The sequence below is a fragment of the Narcine bancroftii genome, chromosome 1 (genome assembly GCF_036971445.1).
Source record: "Narcine bancroftii isolate sNarBan1 chromosome 1, sNarBan1.hap1, whole genome shotgun sequence".
NCBI classification, from domain to species: domain Eukaryota; kingdom Metazoa; phylum Chordata; class Chondrichthyes; order Torpediniformes; family Narcinidae; genus Narcine; species Narcine bancroftii.
The window spans coordinates 202,736,513-202,758,793 of NC_091469.1; the positions used below are offsets into that span (position 1 = coordinate 202,736,513).

The following is a 22,281-nucleotide window of genomic DNA, read 5'->3' on the forward strand; positions in this document are numbered from 1 at the left end:
AATTCAATAGGCCAAACGGTGTACTTTATAGAGCAAAGATAAAGATACATAACTAACATTTGGGGCTTGAGCCATTCATCAAGGTAGCAGTCTACTAAAGACTAGAAATGCTGCCAGCAGCTTTGTTAATCTGCACAAACTGACATGATGCTCCTCCAGAAATTGGCAAACAATTTGCTTACTTAATTTTCCTACTTGAGTAGCACTATAAAGGAATACTAGTAGAGATTTAAGACTTTTATTATAGGTTATGTCTTACTTGTAGGGCCCTATAAATGCACTGTAGTAACAGTTTTTATTCTTGTTGAAGATTTTAAGGATTTTTGCAACTTTGGTGCATATTTTTCCTTGTACAGCACAGAGATGGAAATACAGCTCAAATGTTATTGAATCATAGTGCACAGAACTGATCCTTCAGCCTAACTTGTCTTTGTTGATCAATTTGGTATTTGGGGTAGTCCCCTTTGCCTCCATTTGAGCATATCCTTTTAAACCGATCCTATCTATGTACCTTGTCCAAATATCTCTTGAACACCACTTCTCTAGTTTCCTTTGACAGCTTCTTACAGATCTGATTACTCAGGAGTGAAAAATGTTGCCCCCCCCCCCTCCTCACCTTTAAACCTATTGCCTCTGGTTTTAGATTTGTTTACCCTGAGGGGGAAAAAAGACTGAGAATTAATTTTATCCATCTTCCTCATGATTTGTATACCTCTAAGGACACCACTACCAGCCTCTTATGCACCAGGAAAGAAAGACCCAACCTATTCAACCTCCCATTACAACTCAAGTCCCATAATATCTTAGTGAATCTCTTTGCGCTCATTCCAATTTGAATCTCCTTCCTGTGGCTGGGTGAACAGAGCTGACCAGAATTATAAGAAATATAAATGAAGAAAACTTGCCATTTTTTAACTGGGGGACTGTGATTGGAAACTCAAATTTAGGGAGTCATGATTTGGAATCTACTGTGATTGTACATTCTGGTTTTGTATACAGAGTACCTCCATTCCTCCCTGACTTCATCCCAATCCTGTCTGCCCCTTATCACCATAAAACAGGATCAACTAGAAGCATCCAATAATGCATCATTAAAAAGAAATTGCATCTTAAATCTTTCATCCTTTCTGTATTTGCTTAGGAGAACATAAATGATCATGAAGTAGATCTGAGACTAGTGTTATTTTTAATTTTGCTGAAATGGTTTGGAAGTAAATAGTGGATAAACTGGAGAAGCTTTGCCTGTTTGAGAAGGAATGGTTGATAGAAGTATTCAAAGATTATACAGGTGTGATAGTACAGATTCTATCACCAATGTGTATATGTACAGATTGTAGTATAGGATGACTGTGATTGGCTACTGGCAGGTCTAAAAGGATTGCTCCTAGCCAGACCAGGTCATTCTGGACTGGTCGACCTACTTGTGATTTGCTCCAGTTTTTTAGGTAATAAAAGCCTTGGTTGGATCAACAAGTCTTTGGTTCTTTCGACGTGCACTACAATTTTATTAACTAAAAGACTGGAGCATATCGCATGTAGGTCGACCAGTCCAGAATGACCTGATCTGGCTAGGAGCAACCCTTTAAGACCTGTCAGTAGGTGTGGCTACGCTCTCAGCCAATCACAGTCATCCTACACTGCAATCTATACATATACACATTGGTGATAGAATCTGTACTATCACAACAGGGCATATACAAATTGAATAAAGATAAACTTTTTAGTTTAAAAAAAAAAACAGCTAAGGTCATTGGAAAAGGAATCCTAAATAAAATGTAGTTTGTTATGATCTAGAATTCAGTGCACAAAAGATAGATTTGCTTTTCAAAAAGGGAATGGGTTAGAACTTGAAGGAGAAGCTATTGCATAGCTACAGGGAAAGAACTGGGTAATGGCAATAACTGATACCCACTTACTAAAAGCTGACAGATCTGATAAGCTAAATGACTTCTGTAACAATTCTGTGATGCATTTCTTATGAACATGAGCAAGATCACCCTTGGGTGAAAACCTGGAATAATGAACTCCTTTCTCTATCCCCTCACCCATATCCCTAATCATGGTCTTTCTCTCAAATCATGCAGGTTTTTTTTGTTTCTGTAATGACATTGAAGGTGACTGAACCATATTTCTCCCTCAAGTTCAAAGTTTAAGGAGAATGGAAAAGAATATGGAGCTGAGTCTAAGATCAGGTAGCCATGATCTTACAGAACGCTGAAGCAGTCTTGAGGAGCCAAATGGCCTGTTACTATTGCTCCTTTATTTTCTTCTATCATTTCACCCATTTGCTGAATGTTTGTATAATGGACTTGGTGATTCTGTACTGCAGAGTTGCAATCTATATTTGCATGGAAGAGCCTATTAAAAATTGTGGATTGGCAGCTGATCATTTCTCCAGCTATGTTTGCATAATCACCCCTTTTATCTTGATAGAAAACTTGAATGAAGATTTCAGATGCATTAATTTATAGCTGCATCTGGTTCATGTTACAGATTTATATTGATTAAAAATGGGATTAGCTACTTGGAAATTAATACAAATGGTTCAGAATTCTGAACATACAATTAACTGGATAAAACACAATTAACTTTAAATATTCATAATGAAGATAATAAAAATAAAAGTATGGTATAAAATACAAAAAATTTTTTGGGAAAACAGGTTAATTTGAGGGAGATGATTCATAAGCCACATTTTTAGTAAAGGAGAACATTATAAATTGTATATTCTCCGACCTTACACTGTTATGGCATTGGCTGTATTTGTCTTTTTTTGGGGGGAGGAGTTGAATTAAAATCTATTAACATATTTCAGATGTTTCTGTTTTATTTTGCTTGATGTACTGAGGCTTTTGGAGATGAACAACTTTAATTATGTTGAACGGTGTCAACTCTGGCCTGTCCATAACCATCTGGTCCTCTCAATGGACAGCTGCTGAACTTGCAGCAGCCAGTATTGTAAGTGACCATCTGCTATGTTGTACAGTATTTAGTACCCCATTCAGGCCAGGAAGTGGACTCAAATCATTAGGTGTAATGTGCTTTTGAATAGGTAAAAGATTAAATGCAAATGTACTTTAGAACCTTCAAAATGTTCATTAGAATCCATCTTAATGGATATCAGATTTTCATGATAATTTATTTTTCTGCAGTATTTTTCAAAATAAATGTACCCATGCAGCAACATTTGAATGAGGATTTTCGATTTCCTATTAACAAGGGTGCAATGAAGTAATGTATAATTTGAGTTGAATTGATGGGCTATAAATTGCTATGCATGTCTTGATGTTAGAAGTTACAAGGATAAGTAAAACTATGATTGTATAATTAAACTTAAAATTATATAAAATTATTTATTTTATCCACAAATTTTGTTCATTTACTTATAGCCTGGCAGCAATAATTGCAACAGTACTTTAAAATAGCTTTTAAATTCATTTTTTTTGTAACTTGGCATGATGGCTTCAGAGCAATAGGGACCACTTACTCTGCTTTAATATATGCTCCAAATGGCCCAACATGCTTCACATGTCTGGAAATGCTTTAGAAGTGCAATCACAATTGTTATATGGGAAATGCAGTAGCCAATTGGCACACAACAAGGTACGACAAACAACAAATGAATAATTTGGTGTGGCATAAGGAAGTAGTGTTAAATTTTAAAACAATTAAAATCCTTGCATTTCTTAAAATGCCATTGGATCTTTTGCAACCATCTGAAAAATCAAAAGGAATCTCAATTTAGCCACCAAACACTTTCAATGTTGCTCTATCCTTCAGCAGATGCAGTGAGTAGCTCTGGATCTTGATTTAATCTGGAGCTGGCTGTTGAGAGCAGTCCCCTGATTCATAGTACATGGTCGTCCTTAAAGTAGACATCAGCTGCTATTGACCTCAACTGCCAAGTTTTGGTCATTCTACAAGAAAACTATTCACATTTAATTCCGAAATGTTTCTTAAAATATTATTTCAATCCAAATTGTAACAAATAATTTGTAGATATATATTTGTAATTGCAAATTCTAAATTAAACCAATAAATTTGTTATTGGGCATTTAGTGTACTTTTCCTGTTGTAAACAGTCATTTAGGAACTTGGAAATATAATTTGGGGGTTTCATCCTACCATTCTCATGCTTTTGATTTACTGATTTCCAATTTTCATTTATTCCCACATGATTTCCCCTCTTTCCCCACCCCCCCTACCTACTTTTCTTCAACTTCTCTACAATACCAAAACCTTCAGTGTGGAGCCATTCAATTCTGTTCATTACATTGTTTTTCCATTTAAGATGATTATAAGATAACAATTTGAAATTAATTTAGGTATGAAAAAGTTTATTTTTATAGTTTCAGAGCTCAGCAGTAGCTTTTCTCTGCAGCTTGTTTGGCCAACTACCATATGTCCCACTGTCAACATTTCACTTTTCCTGGAGAGCTGTACAATTAGTGAATCTAATGCATTCAAGATCTAACACTTCTTTCGTGCAGACTTCAAATAAGCTTTGCACCAATTTTTGTCAATACACCGAGGCTTCTTTTTTCTCCTTCCTAACAACTTTACTGAGCTTGCACACGGCCTTCAAGATTTTTTTCCTTCAGTATGTTTGCTCAGCAACCTTATGCTCACAACACTGCCATTATCCTGAACCCATTTGAAGTGAAATGCAAGGTAACCCCATTCTCTTGTCATTTCCACTTCTTGCATATAGAACATCATCTACCCTGTGAATACTGCCAGATTGTCTGGATTTACAGGGATTCTCCAAATTACTAGAATCAGAAAAGGAAGATCTGAGACCCCTTTCTGTGCTCCACAACTCCACATCTAAATCTCATATTGGGACTTTTTTGGTATTTGATCTGCCACAAGAAATGTTATGAGCATAAATCAAGGCAGCTCAGGAATAGTAGCTTCAGCCCATAATGGCTGTGCTAAACATGACACCCAAATTTAACAATCTCTGCTGCTTTCGCATGGTGCACTTCCTCCTATCCTCTGCATATTTATGCATCTATCTAGAAGCCTCTTAAATGCTGCTATCATATGTGCTTGTATCGTTTCCCTTGGAAATCTTGTCCATGCATCTCTTAAATGGTCCACACCTCCCCTTTTCCAAAGCATCCACGTCCTTCCTATAATGAGATGACTGGAGATTCTCACATCACCGCATGCTTTTGAGAGTCTTTATTTTTCCCTTTTATTTGTTTCCCAAAATACAACACCTCACTTGTCCAGATTAAACTCCATCTGTCATTTCTCTGCACATTTCTATAACTGATGTATTATCCCTTGTATTTGAAAGCTCTGTAATCTGTCCATAACTCCTCCAATTTTGATGTCATCTGCAAAATTGCTAACCTACCAGCCTAATTTTTCATCCAGGATATTTATTTATTTATATCAGAAACAATAAGGGACCCAATACTTATCCATGCAGAACACCCATCTTCCATTGCTCTGTTTTCTCTGGGCAAGCCAATTCTGAATCCAAACCATCAGTTGACTGTAGTTCCTTCTGGATCAGCCTATCATGGGGGGACTTAATCAAATGCTTTCAAGTTCATGAAGATAACATTTACTGCCCTACCCTCATCAACTGCCTTTGCCTTCTCTTTCTTCCCCCCCCCACCAAAAAAAGTTATGCTGTCACTCATTTGCCAGATATCCTCTCCAAGAGCTTCCGTACTATGATGTAAAGCTCACTGGTCTATGATTTCCTTGATTATTGCTATTTCTCATGAACAATGGTTACTTTCTTGTCATCTAGGGCATCATCTGTTGATAATGAGGATACAAAGATTTTTAAGACTCCAGCAATCACCACACTTGCCTCTTTCAAACAACTTGTGATATATCATATCTACCCTGGGGACATATCTATTTTAATGCTCTTCAAAAGACCCAATACCACCTCTTGATCTTAAAATGCTTTAAAACTTGAGCTTTCTCCTCAATGCTCTCACTGTCCTCTGTCCTTGGGGAAATACCTCGCTGGTGAGGTCCGTAAAGCTAAAACTCTGAAACTGAATTCAGTAGAAGACTGAGGAGCAGTGTGGTGGGGGAGGGTAGGAGGGGAATGAGAAATGGTTTCGCAGAATGAATGAGGAAGAACTAAATTATCAAGTAGAGATTGCTATGATACACCAAAGTTCCCCAAGATGGGGATGTTTTCTTTGTTTAGAAGAAACCTACTTTTAATTTTTCCTCATTCATTCTGTAAAACCATTTCCCATTCCCCTCCTACCCTTGTTATGGTGTAATTTAATATTCCTTTAATTTTTCAAATGCATTTATGTGTGTAATATTGTACAAGTACACATGTATCATTTTTGGGATGGGTTGATGTGGTGGCCTACCTGTTTGTATGTGCATGTGAAGTGTTCATAGTTTCTCCCTAATGTGATTGGTAGCCCTGGAAATGAAAATGAAAAAAAGAGGTGCAGATGCTGGAAATCGAAGGAAAAACCTGGAAGTGCTAAGCAGGTCAGGCTGTTTCTGTGGGAAGCGAAATAGCCAATATTTCAGGTCGAACCCATTGTCCAAGTTCAATGCTTGAAGTCCAAGCACAAAGTGCTAATGCACAGGTGTGGCCTAATCTGCTGAGTGGTTTCCATGCAGTTACTGGTTCTTCACACAGGGTGGTTGCATGATCAGCATCTCATGGAATTCCATGTTTCTTAAGCTCTTCTTGGATGATGTGCGAGTTGCCTTCAGGAAAGTGAATCCGATGAAAGCACCTGGTCTGGATAGAATAGCCGGAAAGTATTTAAAAACCTGTGCTGTCCAATTTACTAATGCATTCATGGATATCTTCAACATCTGACTCTGGCAGGGCGAGGTACCTAACGGTTTCAAACAGGTGTCAATTATGCCAATGCCCAAGAAGAATCTGATAACCTGCTTAAAAGACTATAACCCAGTGGCATGCACATCAACAGTGAAATGTTTGAAAGGCTGGCGTTGAAGCATATTAGCTTCTGTATGGCAATATGGACCAGTTGCAATATGCCTACTATAGCAATGTGTCAATGACAGATGCCATTGCACTGTTCTAACAAAGCACTGGAACATTTGGATAGCAAAGGTGCATACATCAGGATGTTCTTTATTGACTACAGTTGAGCATTCCACACCATCATCCCCTCAAAAATTAATCAGCAAGCTCCCAAGACCTGGGACTCTACATCCCCACTGTGTAGACACTCTCTAGGCCAGGGGTGTCAAACTCAAATTCACGGAGGGCCAAAATTAAAAACTTAGTCCAAGTCGAGGGCCGAACTAAATATTTATTGAAAATTTTCAACAACATCTGCATGTTTTCTCTTCTTTCAACATATGTAATGTTAAACTTAAGGATATAACTTTAGGAGGATAATGTTACAGGTCAGGAGTACGTAGCTCAAGTTCACCCTTTGCTTGACCTGAGGGAAACCTATTTGGTCCCTGTGGAGATGTAGTCAGCATTCACAGACTGTGTCCATTTTGGCCTGCATCAGGACTCAGCATTTCCTGCTCACTCCTCAGGCTCTAGGCCTCTATTCACCCTCGATCCACCATCCCTCTACCTGACCAGTCCTTTACCCAACCTCTACTCATCCCTCACTCCACTCGCTCTGCCTCTACCCACCCCATCCTATACACGCCCCTCTACTGCCTCTCCCCTCAACTTGTTCCTCCCTCTACCCGTCTCTCACCCTCTAATCACCCCTCCCCTACTTGCCCTGCCCCTCCCCTTTTACCTCTTCCCTATCCACCCCTCCTTCTACTCATCCCTCCCTCTAACTGCCCTTCGCACCACCATAACTTCCTCTGCCCACCCCTGCTTACCCACCCACTCAGGCCCAGCGCGCTGCTGATCAGCCTTTGCGGAACAGCGGGGGCCGTGCGCAGCCTGCCATGTCCGTCGCGCCGACAGGAAATCACAGGCGCTCGCCCATCCGCCGCACTGCTCGACAGGTGGGAGAAGTGACTGGTTGTGCGGGGAGCCTTCCAACTGGCTTGCCGGCTGATGACATGGACAGACTTCTCGTGTTACAATGGGGAAGGATGTGCAATGAAGGGGGAGGATGGTGGGGGTGACATTACCAAAAAACAGCATTGGCTCTCGCTGCAGGGCGGGCCACCTCTAATACATTTTTGAAATGATCTTCCGGGCCAAATATAATTTTATCGCGGGCCAAATTTGGCCTGCGGGCCAGAGTTTGACATGTGTGCTTTAGGCCATAATCACGGAGAATTGGTAAGAACATCTCCCGCACAATCTCCCATCAGTTCCAGAGCACCACGGTCTACATTCTTAGCCTCCTGTTCTACTTGCTATACACCTATGACTGTGTGGCTCAGTATAACAACATTTACAAATATGCTGATGATGCCACAGTAGTGGATTGTAAAAAGGTGTGATGAGTCGGCACACAGGAGGGGAATTGAAAACTCAGCTAAATGGTGGCTCTACTTCCTCAGGAGTTTGCAGAGGCTTGGTACGACATCAGAAACCGTGGCAAATTTCTATCGGTGTGGTGGAAAGTGTATTGACCAGCTGCATCATAGTCTGGTATGGGGTTGCAAATACTGATGAGCATAAATCTCTCCAAAAGGCAGTGGACATGGCCCATAACATCACAGGCAAAACCCTTTCTACCATCGAGAACATCTACAAGGTACACTGCTCAAAAAGAGTGCAGCAATCATCAAGGATCCACATCACCCAGCATGTGCTCTGTTCTCATTGCTACCATCAAGAAAGAGGTATAGATGTCACAAGACTCATGCCATCAGGTTGAGGAACATCTGCTACCCCTCCACCATCAGACTCCTCAACAACAAACTCCATCAGGGACTCCTTTAAGGACTTACTTTTTCACTTTATTGATTTTCTTTTCTATCTGTATTGTACAGTTAGTGTAAATTTACATGTGTACGTTGAACAGTTTTTTAGATTTTATATTTATTGTCAGAGTATATGCATGACATCACATATAACAGATTCTTTTTGTGAGCGAGGCAGAATTGCTAAAACACCTGTATGCAACATACACAGGTAAACAGATAATGAATGTAAACAAACTGCAATACAGAGAGAGTAAAAATACAATGCACAAGAGCCCTTAAATGAGTTCTTGATGGAGTTTATTGCTGAGGAGTCTGATGGTGGAGGGGTAGCAGCTGTTCCTGAACCTGATGGTGCGAGTCTTGTGGCATCTATACCTGTATAGATGCATCTGCAGGAACTTGTCAGGGTTTCTGGTATCATTACCAAACCTCTGCAAACTCCTGAACTTTGTTAACTCATGTGGAGTTGTTCAAGTGAACCGGTACGGACTTGAAGGGCCGACATGGCCTGTTTCCGTGCTGTAAACGGTTATATGGTTATATGTGCTTTCTTCACAATGTTAATAGTATGTTGGGTCCAGGAAAGATCCTCTGAGATAGTGACTCCCAAGAACTTAAATTTGCTCACCCTCTCCATCTCTAATTCCCCCAATGATCACTGGATTGTATGCCTCTGGTTTTCCCTTCCTGACTTCAACAGTCAGCTCCTTGGTTTTGGTGCTTGAGTTCAAGGTTGTTGGTGCACCATTCAGCCAAGTTTTCAATCTCCCTCCTGTACGCTGACTCATTGCCTTTCTTTATACAACACACTAATGTGTTGTCATCAAATTTGTGGACGGTGTTATTGTACTGAGCTACACTATCGTAGGTGTGAAGTGAGTAAGAGCAGGGGCTAAGAACGCAGCCCTGTGGTACTGATGGAGATTATGGAGGAAATCTTCTTGGGAATCCTCACTAATTATGGTCTGGAGGTGAGGAAATCCATGATCCAATTGCACATTGGGATGTTGAGATCTAGGTCTTGGAGTTTGCTGATCAGTTTTGAGGGGATGATGGGGTTAAATGCTCAATAAAGAGTTTTCTGATGAATCCATCTTTACTATCTAAGTGTTCCAGAGCTTTGTTCAGTCAGTGAGCTGGCATCTGCTGTAGACCTATTGCTACAGTAGGCAAACTGGAATATATCCATGCCCCCACTCAAACAGGAGCCTTTCAAAACACTTCATCACTTTTTACATTCATTTTCTAAATGAGTAATTGGTGCCAAAAAACTGGCAATGGCTAATTGATAAAACATAAAGTGATTAACTGTGAAAGAATAATTTTTATGAATATGCTTAAAACGTTAATGCATTAGGTGAGAAAATGCAGTAGTTGCCAGTAAGATGGTGGAAATATAATTGCTTTTCCAAAATGACATTTTCTGTTCTGTAGTAAGATAGCAATGGATATCACAAGAATGTCAATGAACTTTGGGTTCAAGATACACTGACTTTCCTAGACATTTGTAGACATTACAGGATAACATGTTATGGTAAATACAAAATATAGGTGTGTGAAACTTGTAAGTGTCTCATGTCGACCAGTGCCTAAAATGTGTATAAAAGTACGATGAACACTCTGAGGGTTTGGGGCTCAGTGTAGTCACTGAGCTTTCTTTTAAATTCCCTCACTCCTGCTAGCATACAAAGGGTTAAATAAAGAAGCTGTTGTACATTTAATTGGTTTTGTTTCTGCTGTTTGTTTTCTTACAATGTAAGTTGACTTTAACAACAAAATGCTGCTAGAAATTATGCAGAAAGTTGCACTAAAAGGCCAATGTTGAGTGGAGTCTATGTAATTATATCATGAAGATGACGTATGTTTAAGATGGGTTTGCTAATGTAAATAGGAGTTTAAAGAATAAATTCTTTGAATGCAGACCTGGACCAGGCTCTTTACTATGTCAGCTGTTGTAGATACAGGGTATAAATGTGAGGAAATGGAATGGATTGTATTTGAAAGAGGAAGACAGGAAAAGAACACTTAAATAAAAAAGAATCTGTTTCTTGGTATTTAAGGACTGGTCATGGAAGTGTATGAGGCAAGACAAATTAATAAGACATGGAAGCTTATTACAGATTTCAGATTTATTGTCAGACTACATACATAATATCACATACAACCCTGAGATTTTTCCTGCAGGCCAGACAGAATTACCACTTTCTGCACAATGTACAGATAAACAAATAAACAAATGTAAACAACTGTGCAATACAGAGAGGAGAAAAAAATTATCAATAAAATGCAAAAGTAAGAGTCCTTAAATAAAACCCTGATTGAGTTTGTTGTTGAGGAGTCTGATGGTGGAGGGGGAGCAGCTGTTCCTGAACCTAGTGGTGCAAGTCTTGTGGCACCTAGACCTCTTTGCTGAAATCCCAGCATATGCTGGGTGTTGCTGATCCTTGATGTGATTAAATCAGTGAGGTGATAAAATAGATGTTTGATCGAGTGAAAGGCAACAAACTATATCACTTGCATAAAATGCAATTTGTCTATTAAATAAAACCTGGATTAACCAAAAATTTGAACGTCTTGAGGATGACTGGCATTATTATTGAATGGATGTTATTTATTGCCATGTTGGGAGACATTTTTCAGAGTCCTTCATCATTTCAAAAAGCTGTGTTTGCAAATAGTGACGTGCCTTGTTATTGAGGCACACATGTTATTAAAATTCTGATTCATATCTGATGTATTTGAATTCCTAAGATTTAGTTCAGCTTTGAATGACGCTTGTATTACTAAATCTAAAATATACTACTTGTTGCACGAATGAAGCTAGTCACAGTGGGGGTGGAGTTCACTGCAGATTGACTTAATTGATGAGTTAGACCAGTGGTTTTCAAACTGCCCTCCTAAACTTGCATTGCACCTTAGGCAATCCCTATGCCACAAGTGCTCTGTGGTTAGTAAGGGATTGCTTAAGGTGGTATGTGGGTGGAAAGAAAAAGTTTCAAAACCAATTGTTTTAATTGTACTTAATTGACTTGCTATGTGCACGGTTTCATAACTCCAAAGGAAATGGGCCAATGACAATTTTTCTCAAGCAAAATATTTCACTAACAACTGGGTCTAGAACAGTGATTCTCAATCTTCCCTTCCCACTCACATACCACCTTAGGCAATCCCTTACTAATCACAAAGCACTTATGCCATAGGGATTACTTAAGGTGCAATGTGAGTTTAGGGTGTCAGTTTGAAAACCACTGAGTTAGACTAATGTTGAGAGAATTACTGGTTTTGGTATTGGATTAACACTAACATTAGGAGTTTAGATTTTACCATGATGCTGTGAAATTAAATAATCATGTTGGGATACCATCAGGGCTAAAACAAAGACCAGGGAGGCTACCGATCTGGCTTAATCTTTGATTCAGATGCCACATTTTGAGTGAATCTTTGTGCTTTCAAGGTAACGAGGGACTTCATGCATGTTAAGTGACAATGAAAGGTAAACCAATTACTAGCCCCTTTTCCACTGTCACCCTGTCCCAGGAATTAACTGGGTCAGGGTCCAGTGGAAAAAGAAAATTGACTGAACGTCGGCATCAAATGGCGTCATTTCACGCCAGGGATTAACCGCCTCTACCCCATACTCATATTCCCAGTGTTTGTTGACACTCGTGTGCTGATAAAACTAGTGGAAAAGGGTCAGCAGAAAGTCAGCTGTTTCCAGTTGAAAGTAGAACACTCCGATCCCCAGGGATGTGTGTTCAGTGGACAAACAATTAGTGTCCCAATTGAGGGTTGCCCAGTGGAAACGTCACAAAAAGCTTCCTATCCCAGGACACTGAACAGCCAATTAACTGAGATGCCAATGGAAAAAGGGTGATTGATGCATTAGTGTAACAATGGCAACATGGTTGTTGCCTTTGCAAAGTTGAGAGGACCTAGGACAGATGGCAGTGATGAGTATGAATCATCCCAGGTATGAGGGTAGTTTATATGTGTGATGTACATTTATTCCTCCTGACCACATTCAAATTGCCCCAGTGTTCTGATTAAAATTAGGCACATCACCTTTTATACAGACTTTAATATCTGGGATATTCTCTATAATCTGTGCTAAATTTCAAACTGGAATATGTTATCTTGTTCTAACCTTGCACCAGCATTTTTTAAACTCCTACTGCTGAAGTGGAGCAAAGATTCTTGCTGCAAGGGAGGTGGAGGTCTGTTCACCTTGTGGTTGCAGTATAAATATTCTCTTTAAATGTGCTAAATATTGGCATTCTTGTACGCAGATGAAGTCTTGCCTCTGCAGGATGTACAGGTATATAGATATTACTTCTTGACCAACCCAAAATAAGAAGGCACATAATCCATTACGGATGTCACATTTCCTGTGTAATAGTGAATCTTATGGACCCCTGATTTTGATTGAGGTCTGGTGGTGTCATGCCTTAAGCATTTCTTGTTTCAGTGAAGGCTTGGTTACCATGGTGACAGCCTTGGGGACTACTCTGGAGTTATCCGTGCTGCCATAGAGACCATCCTGGAAATAGCTCTGTTAACTATAAATACATTAACACAAAGGCTACTATGGTCTTGTAGGTTCCTGTGATGATGGAGTTGCATTTGAAGAGATTTTAATGGACTGCTTGTTTTTTTTATCCTTTATTGTTGAGTACAAACCAGGTTTAACTTGGTAGGCTGATATTCCCTATGTTTTGATGTATGTTAATTAAACTGTTTCTCTGCCCCACTTCAATGTACTTAACTTTAACCTGATATTTTCCACAGGTCCAGATGTGCAGCATTTGGAGTCCTCTTCAGTGCTTCAGATGAACTCACTAAACAGTGAGTAATGGTCCAGCAAAGTATTGAAGTTACAGTGATGTAGCATTTTTACTCTTAAATATTTTGTGGAGATTTGTTTTTACTCTGTGACCTTTACATTATAAGATATTTGCAGAAATCCTTATTAAAATACTGTAAATATGGTGGACTACAGAGAGCACATTGTAATGAGCATTGTAAATTCAAATATCAGTGTTTTCTGTTTCATTTTTCAGTAAGGTAATCCCAAAAACTGGGTGATTGTAAAATTGTCCCATTCCTCCTTTGCTCCCATGTAACTTCTTCCATGCTTGCATTTGGAAACAAATGCAAATTAAATACCCTTAGTAGATGCATTTGGGTCAACTCCTTACTACCTTTTGTTTAATTTCTTTGAGTTGACTATCTCCATCATTATTACTCCAATGTCCCCTTCATCTGTCATATTTCTTCTCTTTGCATTTGCTTCAATGTTTGTTGAAGACATCCTCAATACTTTTTTTCATTTCACGAATTCAAGACATCACCAGCTTACTTTGGCTGTTGTTACTCAATTATTTAAAATTTATATATTTTAGTTTTATTCCTTTGTGATTGTGAACTTGACAGCCTCCATCTCACATTCACTAACTCTATTGTGACCTTTGTTGATTCTGGCCATTGCTTAATCTTTGCACAAGTAACTGCACCTGATGCAACCCATGCTTTGAAATTCTCTCTCAAAATCTCTTCATACCTATTAGACCAAGGTACTTAATTCTCTTCCAATTAAGACCTATCTAATTTTCTTATCTTGTATCTTTATGCTGTTGAAAGGCTTTGTTTTTGCTTAAACAAAGAAATAGGTCATTTTAATTTGACTGCATCCTCTGATTCCAATGTCTCCATAATTTTAAGATTGCTTTGCTTAAATTATTTTCTGGGGCAGAAAAAATCTACATTGAGTTGGTAAAATTTACAAACATTGCATTGAAATTGCTGTTCTATAATGCTGCCACAATTCATTCATTGGATAGGAACGGAAGATTTTTTTTGTAAAGAAGGTATGTGCACAAATAGGCTAACACCAATTATTTTAATTTCGTCAGTTACAAAAAGCAATGCAAACTAAAAATTGCTTGTCCTTTTAAAACAGGACATATACAAGAATTTTAATTGACAATAAATCCAGGTCAGGTAGCTTCTATGGAGAGAAGAATGAGATTTACATTTCAAGGCTGTGATCTTTCTTTGAAACTGAAAAATGGTTTAAAAAAACTAGTTTCAGATAAATACAGAGATTGGTCAGGCTAGGTGGTGAATTAGGGGAAAAATATAATGTGTGGATGCAGGAGAGCATCTTTGTTTTTGCACTAAAATGATAATACAAGGTGATTGATTGAAGGAATTGTGATAGAATCCATTACTGAGGAAGAAGTCATTAACAAGAATAAAGTAATTGAATTCTGCTGTCGACATGGATTATGAAAGAGAAATCATGTTTACGGATTACGGAAAGATTTTTAGGTTGTAACTAGCAAAATAGTTAAGGGGATATTCATGTATGTGGTGCGTTTGGATTTTTGGAAGGTCTTTGATAAGCTTGATCATGCACTTAGGTAGAAAAAATAAGTGGGCAGATTTTTTTTAAATGGGGAGAAAATTGAAAATACCTAGATGCAAAAGGACCAGGGAGTCCTCGAGCAGAATGGTCTGTAGATAAACTTAGGTTGAGTCGGTGGTGAAGAAGGCAAATGCCATGCTGGCATTTATTTCTAGACAAATAGAAAGGATGTGATGTTGAGGCTTTGTAAGTCAGTTTTGAGTCCTCATTTGGAATATTGAGAGTAATTTTGGACTTGATTAAGAAAGGACATGCTGACATTGGAGAGGATTCAGAAGAGCTTCACAAGGATGGTTCCAGATTGAAAGTGTTATATGAGGAGTGTTTGACAGCTCTTGGCTGATCTCATCGAAATTTAGGAGAAAGTTTCATTGAAACATTTGAATGTTGAAAGGCATGGGCAGTGTAGATATAGAAAGGTAAGGACAAGAGGGCACAATTTCAGGATTGAAGGACGACTTCTTAGAAGAGATATGGAGTAATTTCTTCAGCCAAAGGGTGGCAAATCTGATTAATTTATTGCCACAGTTGGTTGTGGAGGCCAGGTCATTGGGTGTATTTACGGCAGAGATTTATTTGTTCTTGATTAGCCAGGCAGTGGGGCTGAGTGGGAAAAATGGATCAACTTGTGATTAAATGATGGGACAGGCTCGATGGGCTGAATAGCCTATTTCTGCTCCAATGTCTTATGATCTTGTGTCACACAAGGTTATTACACACAACTAGAAAGTAATCTCTGGGTTATGTAAGAGTTTTATTCCTGATAACTTTATATGCTAATTTCCCCATAAAATAGGAAATGTCCATTTTATTTAACCACCCATGTCTACACACTTAATAGTTTTTAAAAATTTTGTTGAATAATCACCATGATGCTACCCATAATTATACTACTGAAAAATAAACCATACCCAGTCACTGTTAAATTGTCAGTACTATTACACCACTAGTGATCAGGACTTGGGTTTGAATCCCACACTGTTTATATGTTCTTCCCATGTCTGCGTGGGTTTCCTCCCACTGTTCAAAACGTACAGGGGGTTATAGGTTATTTGGGTGTAATTGGGTGGCACAGGGTTGTGGGCCTAAACAGCTTGTTACTGTGCTGTTTGTCTAAATTTAAAAAAAAAATATTATTGCAACCTTGATAAATGCTTTGAACATGGGAGAATTTACATAAAGTTGTTTTTCTGGAATCTGATCATTTGTAACCTGGAGAACAATATATCCTTCAATTGGTGGAAAAACATTGCAGGGTGGTCTTACCAGAACTCTGTACAATTCCAGCAAGGCATTTTTGCCTGTTCTCTTTATGGTTATGGTCAGCAGCAGCTTGACTTCCCAATTAGTTGCTGTATCTGCATGTTAACTGCCTGTAATTCAAATATAAGGTAACTCTGAGCACTATTAGTTTAACTTGTCTAAACCATATCCAGTCTTTCTATATCCTTGAAATGTTTTCATTGGTACCATAAGAAAACTTAAATATATTGTTCTTGACCCCCTTATCCAAATTATTAACTTGATTGTGAATAGCTGGGGTCATGGCAAAAAAGATTAACCTGGTTGATTCCTAGGATTGAAGAATTTATACTGTTAGGTTGAACAGTCAAGGATTATAACCTTTTGAGTTTTGAAAAATGAGAGTTTATCTCATTACAAAATATGTGCCCAGTTTGACAGATCTCAAAATGTTTTCAAATCAAATTAAAAATAAATACTTCACTCAGACAATGTTGAAATTTTTGAAACCCAGATGGGCTATATGAGTGCGTAGCTTCTAAGTATATTCAAGGGGTAGATAAATTGTATTGGTTTGGTTATTAAAGGGAAATGTGGAATGCAAAGTTAATGGTGGAAAATGCTGCTGAGGTTTAAAAAAAATTCTGCAATAATATTAAATGCTATTACAGCTGCAAAGGACTAACTTGCTTTTATTTCCCATGTTCCTATGTTGATTGCGTGTAGCAAATAAATAATGTATCCTTTGAACAGAATGATGAGCTGCAGTGTTGTCTTTTTGCTTCCTTCAACTGCTGAAACAATTGTGAAAGTTGTTTGAATTTCCCAATTTTCATACAAGACCCTGTGTGGACATCACCAGTTCTGACCAGATTTATTGCCCAACTCAAATATTTTTTGGTGATATCATCTAACTCTGCATGTAGATGGTAAGTTGGCCTTCACGGCAAGAGCAATTGAGTATAGGAGCAAGGATGACTTCCTGGAGTTGTACAGGATCTTGGTGAGAACACTCCATGGAGGTTTGTCTATTTTTGGCCTCGTCTGAAGGGTGCTTTTAACAGGGAGTGGGTATAAAAAGGCTTGCTGAATTGATTTTGGAATAGGAGGACATTGTATATGAGGAGATTTGTGATTAGGCCTATATTCACTGGAATTTAGAAGAATGAGAGTAGATTCCATAAGATCTTAAAGATCAAAACAAGACTTGACAGTGTTTGTAAAGGGGGAATGTTGTGGATGGTCTGGGATACGCCATGTAAAATTGAGAGCTGAACAAATTACTTCACCTAGAGGTGGTGATCCATTGCAGTTTTGTACCGTCAAAGGGAATGGGAGTCATTGATATATTCATGAATTAGATCGGAAAAAATTAAAACAGATTAGTGAAGTGGTTGACCGTATTGAATGGCTTGCTCCTCATCCTGTTTAATTTGTTATTAGATTGCTTGTATAGTCTTTCACCATTTGAATGATTCCGCAATTTCATTTGGTTTTTTTTTCCTTCTTCTGCACCCTTGGATGTTTTGTTCTCACTTATTTGCCAGGGATGGAACACAGCACTGAATTTGTATTATGGCTGTTTTTTTTCCCCCACACACTAAATTGTAGATGTGACCATTTAACTTATTAATCTTGCAGATACTGTCTCAATGGTGTCCTGTGAGCTGCAGTCATAATGAGTTGCAGATAAAATCGCAGTAACAGTTGGGTTTTGTAGTTAACTTGCATTGCGTAAATTATTATCAACTACAAACAGATATCAGAAGGTACCTTCTTGAATGGAGTGTGTCTTTCATTTTTTCCAATCCTTACAGAATGCCAACACCAAATCTTCCACAATACTAACCTGTTAGAATAAGAATTCAGGTGGAGTTTTCAATTGGAAGAAGTGTTTAAATTCCAAATGGCAACAAGATTGTCATAGCAATAGTACTTAAAAATCACTTTATAAAAATTTACTTTATTTCAGTTAACTCGTTTCTAAAGCAAATATTTAACTTGCATTGAAGGTTCTTGAGTTCAAAAATTTTTGGGCTGCAGTTTCCATTCACTGATCAGTGAGTTCTTTAAAACTTAAACCCACCGACAGCAATGAATGTTTATTGCAACCTTTTGTCAAGCATGTTTGCATTTGTAGTCCTCTTCAATTTTATAGTTCATCCTTAAATTATTTTAAAATCTGAACTAAAACCAGTGTACCAACAATTTTATTTTTTCAGCTGTTTTGTATTTATCTTATTTACTGATGTCTATGAGTAAATGGAGTAACAAACAGTATTTTTAAAACAGTTAAGTCAGTAGAATTTGTGTTTTGTGACTGCATTGTGAAGTTTGGTGCATGCAAATTATTCCAGTCCAAATGTAATCCTTGTATATTCTATTTTTAAGCAGATTTGTATTGTCCAATTCCTTTATTCTTGGCATGTACAAATCTTCATGGGATAAAATTCCATACATTCTGAAAAATTTTAATACTTTCCTTTGTTCTCACAAAATATATTTATTGCACTTTGTTATTCTATTGTTTTATTCACTTGCTGCTTTCTGATCACTCATTAGACTTTGTGCTGTGCAAGTTACAGCAGTGTAAAATTCATAGTCAGTAATGGCCAGAGTTAAATCAGATAAGATTCCAAAGATCAAATATACCATTTTTTCAAAATAAAGTAAAATGAGGCCTGGACCATCAGTTCACACTAAACCTGTGGTCGAGCAGAAGTATTTTGTGGTCAACTGCATTTGGTCTCCCCAAACAAAGAAGGCCGAATTGTAGGCAGTGAATTGTGAATTTAATGCAATGCATTTAAATTGGTGTTTTATTTGGAAAATGTATGTGGGATCTTGGATGATGAAAAGAAGAGCTAAAAGAGCTGATACATCTCCTGAGGTTGTAAGGGAAGGTGCCATGATACAGTTTGATGTCGCTAATATGATCTGCTTGATTATTCACAAAATTAATTTTGCTTTAAGAATATTTAAGCATTGCATTGTGAACCCATACTGATTAGTAGGAAAGAAGTTGAAAAGCAGGACCTGAAGGGTGTAATTCTCGGGATTGTTGCCTGTGCCACATGCTAGCGAGGGAAGAAATAGGAAGCTGTAGGGGATGACTGTGTGACTCAGGAGCTGGGGCAGGGGTTTAGATTTCTGGACATTGGGATCTCTTCTGGGGAAAGTCTGACCTGTATAAAAGGGATGGGCTGCACTTGAACTGGAGGGGGACCAATATCCTGGTGGACATGTTTGCTAGAGTTTTAGGGGAGGGTTTTTTTTTTAAACTAGTTTAGCAGGGGGTGAGAATCAGAATGAGAGTACGGAGATTAAATACCTAAAACAATGGAATGGGAGGATGAAAGTTGAAGGAGTTGCATTGCTTATTAGAGAACATTACAGCAGTGCTGTGGCAGGATGGTTTGGAGGGATCGTCCAGTGAGGCTATTTGGGTAGAATTGAGGAATGGCAGAGGCATGAAAACATTAATGGGAGTGCATTATAGACCACCAAACGGGCTGAGGCAATTAGAGGTAAAATTTGTAAGGAGTTTGTGTATATGTGTAATAAACACAAGGTCGTAGTTATGGTTGATTTCAACTTTCTGCACATTAACTGAGATGTCCATACAGTAAGAGGACTGGATGGGTTAAGTGTGTTCAGGAGCATTTTTTTAATCAGTACGCAGAAGAACCAACTCAAGAGGAGGCAGTATTGAATCTCCTATTAAAGAACAAGATCGGTTGGGTAATGGGTTTGTGTTTGGGTCTAGTGATCACAATACTATTAGTTTTAGGCAAATAATAGAAAAATATAGAGATGGACCAAAGGTTGAGATTCTTGATTGGGGGAAAAAAGTATATTTGAAGGGTGTGGATTGGGATAAGATATTTTCAAGGAAGGATGTAGCAGATAAATGGAGGGTATTCAGAGGAGAAATTTTGAAAGCACAAAGTCAGTATCTCCCTGTGAGGATTAAAAGAAAGGCTATAAACTATATGGAGCCTTGGTTTTCTAAAGATATTGGGAACTTGGTTTGGAGGAAGAGGGATGTGTAAAATAGGTATAACCAGCAGGGAATATGTGAATTGTTTGAGAAATATAAGGAGTGTAACAAAAAAAAAACAAAGAAATTAGGCTAAAAGGAGATATAAAATTACTTTGGCAGGTAAAGTAAAAATAAATCCAAAGGTTTTCTATAGGTGTGTGGCAGCTCACCACTTGGCAGGCGAACCGACCCTGCTTGTAAGCCACGCGGCGGGGCAGCTGGCCAAAATGGCGCCGTCGGGGGTTTTCCCTTCCTTCCAGCATGGGGCTCAGAAGCCCGCGCTGGGGGACCACGTGATGCCTAGGTGACGTCAGCGCCCTCCAGCACGGTTCGCAGCCAGGTTTGGGCTGGGAGTATAAGTACAGCCCAGCAGTTTTCAATAAACCAGTCTGCTCACTGAGCTCAACCCATCTGGTTGTGTGTGTTATTGCAGGAACAGTGTAACTACCACTACGATTGGTGACCCCGACTGGCTCAAACATCTTTGAACCCATCATGAATGAGCCTGGGATTAGGGCTATAGCCGTGAAACTGTCTGAATTCTGGGTTCAGGAGCCAGAGACCTGGTTCGGCCACGCGGATGCTCAGTTTCACCTCTGCCAGATTTCGTCCGACACGACCAAATTCTACCATGTGGTCGCTGCCCTGGACTAGGCCACCACCAGACGTGTGCTGCACCTCATTCAGCATCCACCCACCAAAGACAAATACGAGACCATCAAGCGAGTGCTTACCAGATCCCTCGGACTATCCAGACACCAGCATGCCACTCGGATGCTGCACCTCGATGCCCTGGAGACAGGTCCCTGATGGAGCTGATGGACGAGATGCTCATGCTCATGGGTGAGCACACCAACTGCCCATTCTTCGAGTGCATTTTCCTCGACCATATGCCTGGGGACATCCAGTTGCTGCTGGTCCGGGAAAGATTCACTGACCTGAGGAAGGTCACCCAGAAGGCCCAAAAACTATGGCTTGCATGATTCCCGTAGGGCTCAGCGGTCCAGCAGGTCATGATGCTCAGGCACTACCACGCCAAGCCCACCCCTAGCGCTGTGGTAGAGCATCCATCCCCTGCAGGGGCCCCGAAGAGCATAACCAAGGCCACAGCATCTGCTTCAGGCCTCTGCTTCTACCATCAGTGCTGGGGAGCCAAGGCTCGGAAGTGTTGTCAGCCCTTCTTGTTCCACGGAAACAACCAGGCCTACTGCTGTTAATGGCTGCGGCGGCTGGCCAAGGACACAGCCTTCTCTACCTGTGGGACTCAGTCAGCGGCCAGCGGTTCCTCATTGACACTGGAGTCCAGATCAGCGTCATCCTGGCCATGGCCATTGAGTCCTGTTACTGACCTCATGGGCCTCCCCTCCATGCAGCCAACGCAACAGAAATACAGACGTATGGAGACAAGACAGTCCACTTCCAAATCGGCCAACAGAATTTCGCATGGAGGTTCACTGTCTCGTCCCTCCCGACTGCCATCCTGCGTGCAGACTTCCTCCTCGCACATGGGCTTCTGGTGGACATTCGTGGTAGGCACCTGGTGGATGCCCATACCTTCCAGACCGTTCGCCTCGACGCCTCTCGCTTGGAGCAACTGCAGATGTCCGCGATCAGCACGCCCAGAGACGAGTTCCAGCGAATCCTGGACAAGTTCCCGACTCTCCTCAAGCAACAGTTTTCCACTGCCTCACCGCGTCACGGAGTTTTCCATCACATCCCCACCCAGGGCCCAGCAGTT

The 22,281-nt window shown here is 39.5% G+C and overlaps 1 protein-coding gene across 2 annotated transcripts in view; it reads left to right on the forward strand.

Moving 5' to 3' along the window:
- LOC138738226 (nuclear receptor subfamily 6 group A member 1) overlaps window positions 1-22,281 on the forward strand; it is a 323,219-nt gene that overhangs the window by 67,261 nt on the left and 233,677 nt on the right. For both annotated transcript variants that reach the window (XM_069888368.1, XM_069888369.1), the window contains exon 3: window positions 13,621-13,677. In XM_069888368.1, coding sequence (XP_069744469.1) covers window positions 13,621-13,677 — 57 coding nt within the window. The remainder of the gene's footprint in view (window positions 1-13,620; window positions 13,678-22,281) is intronic.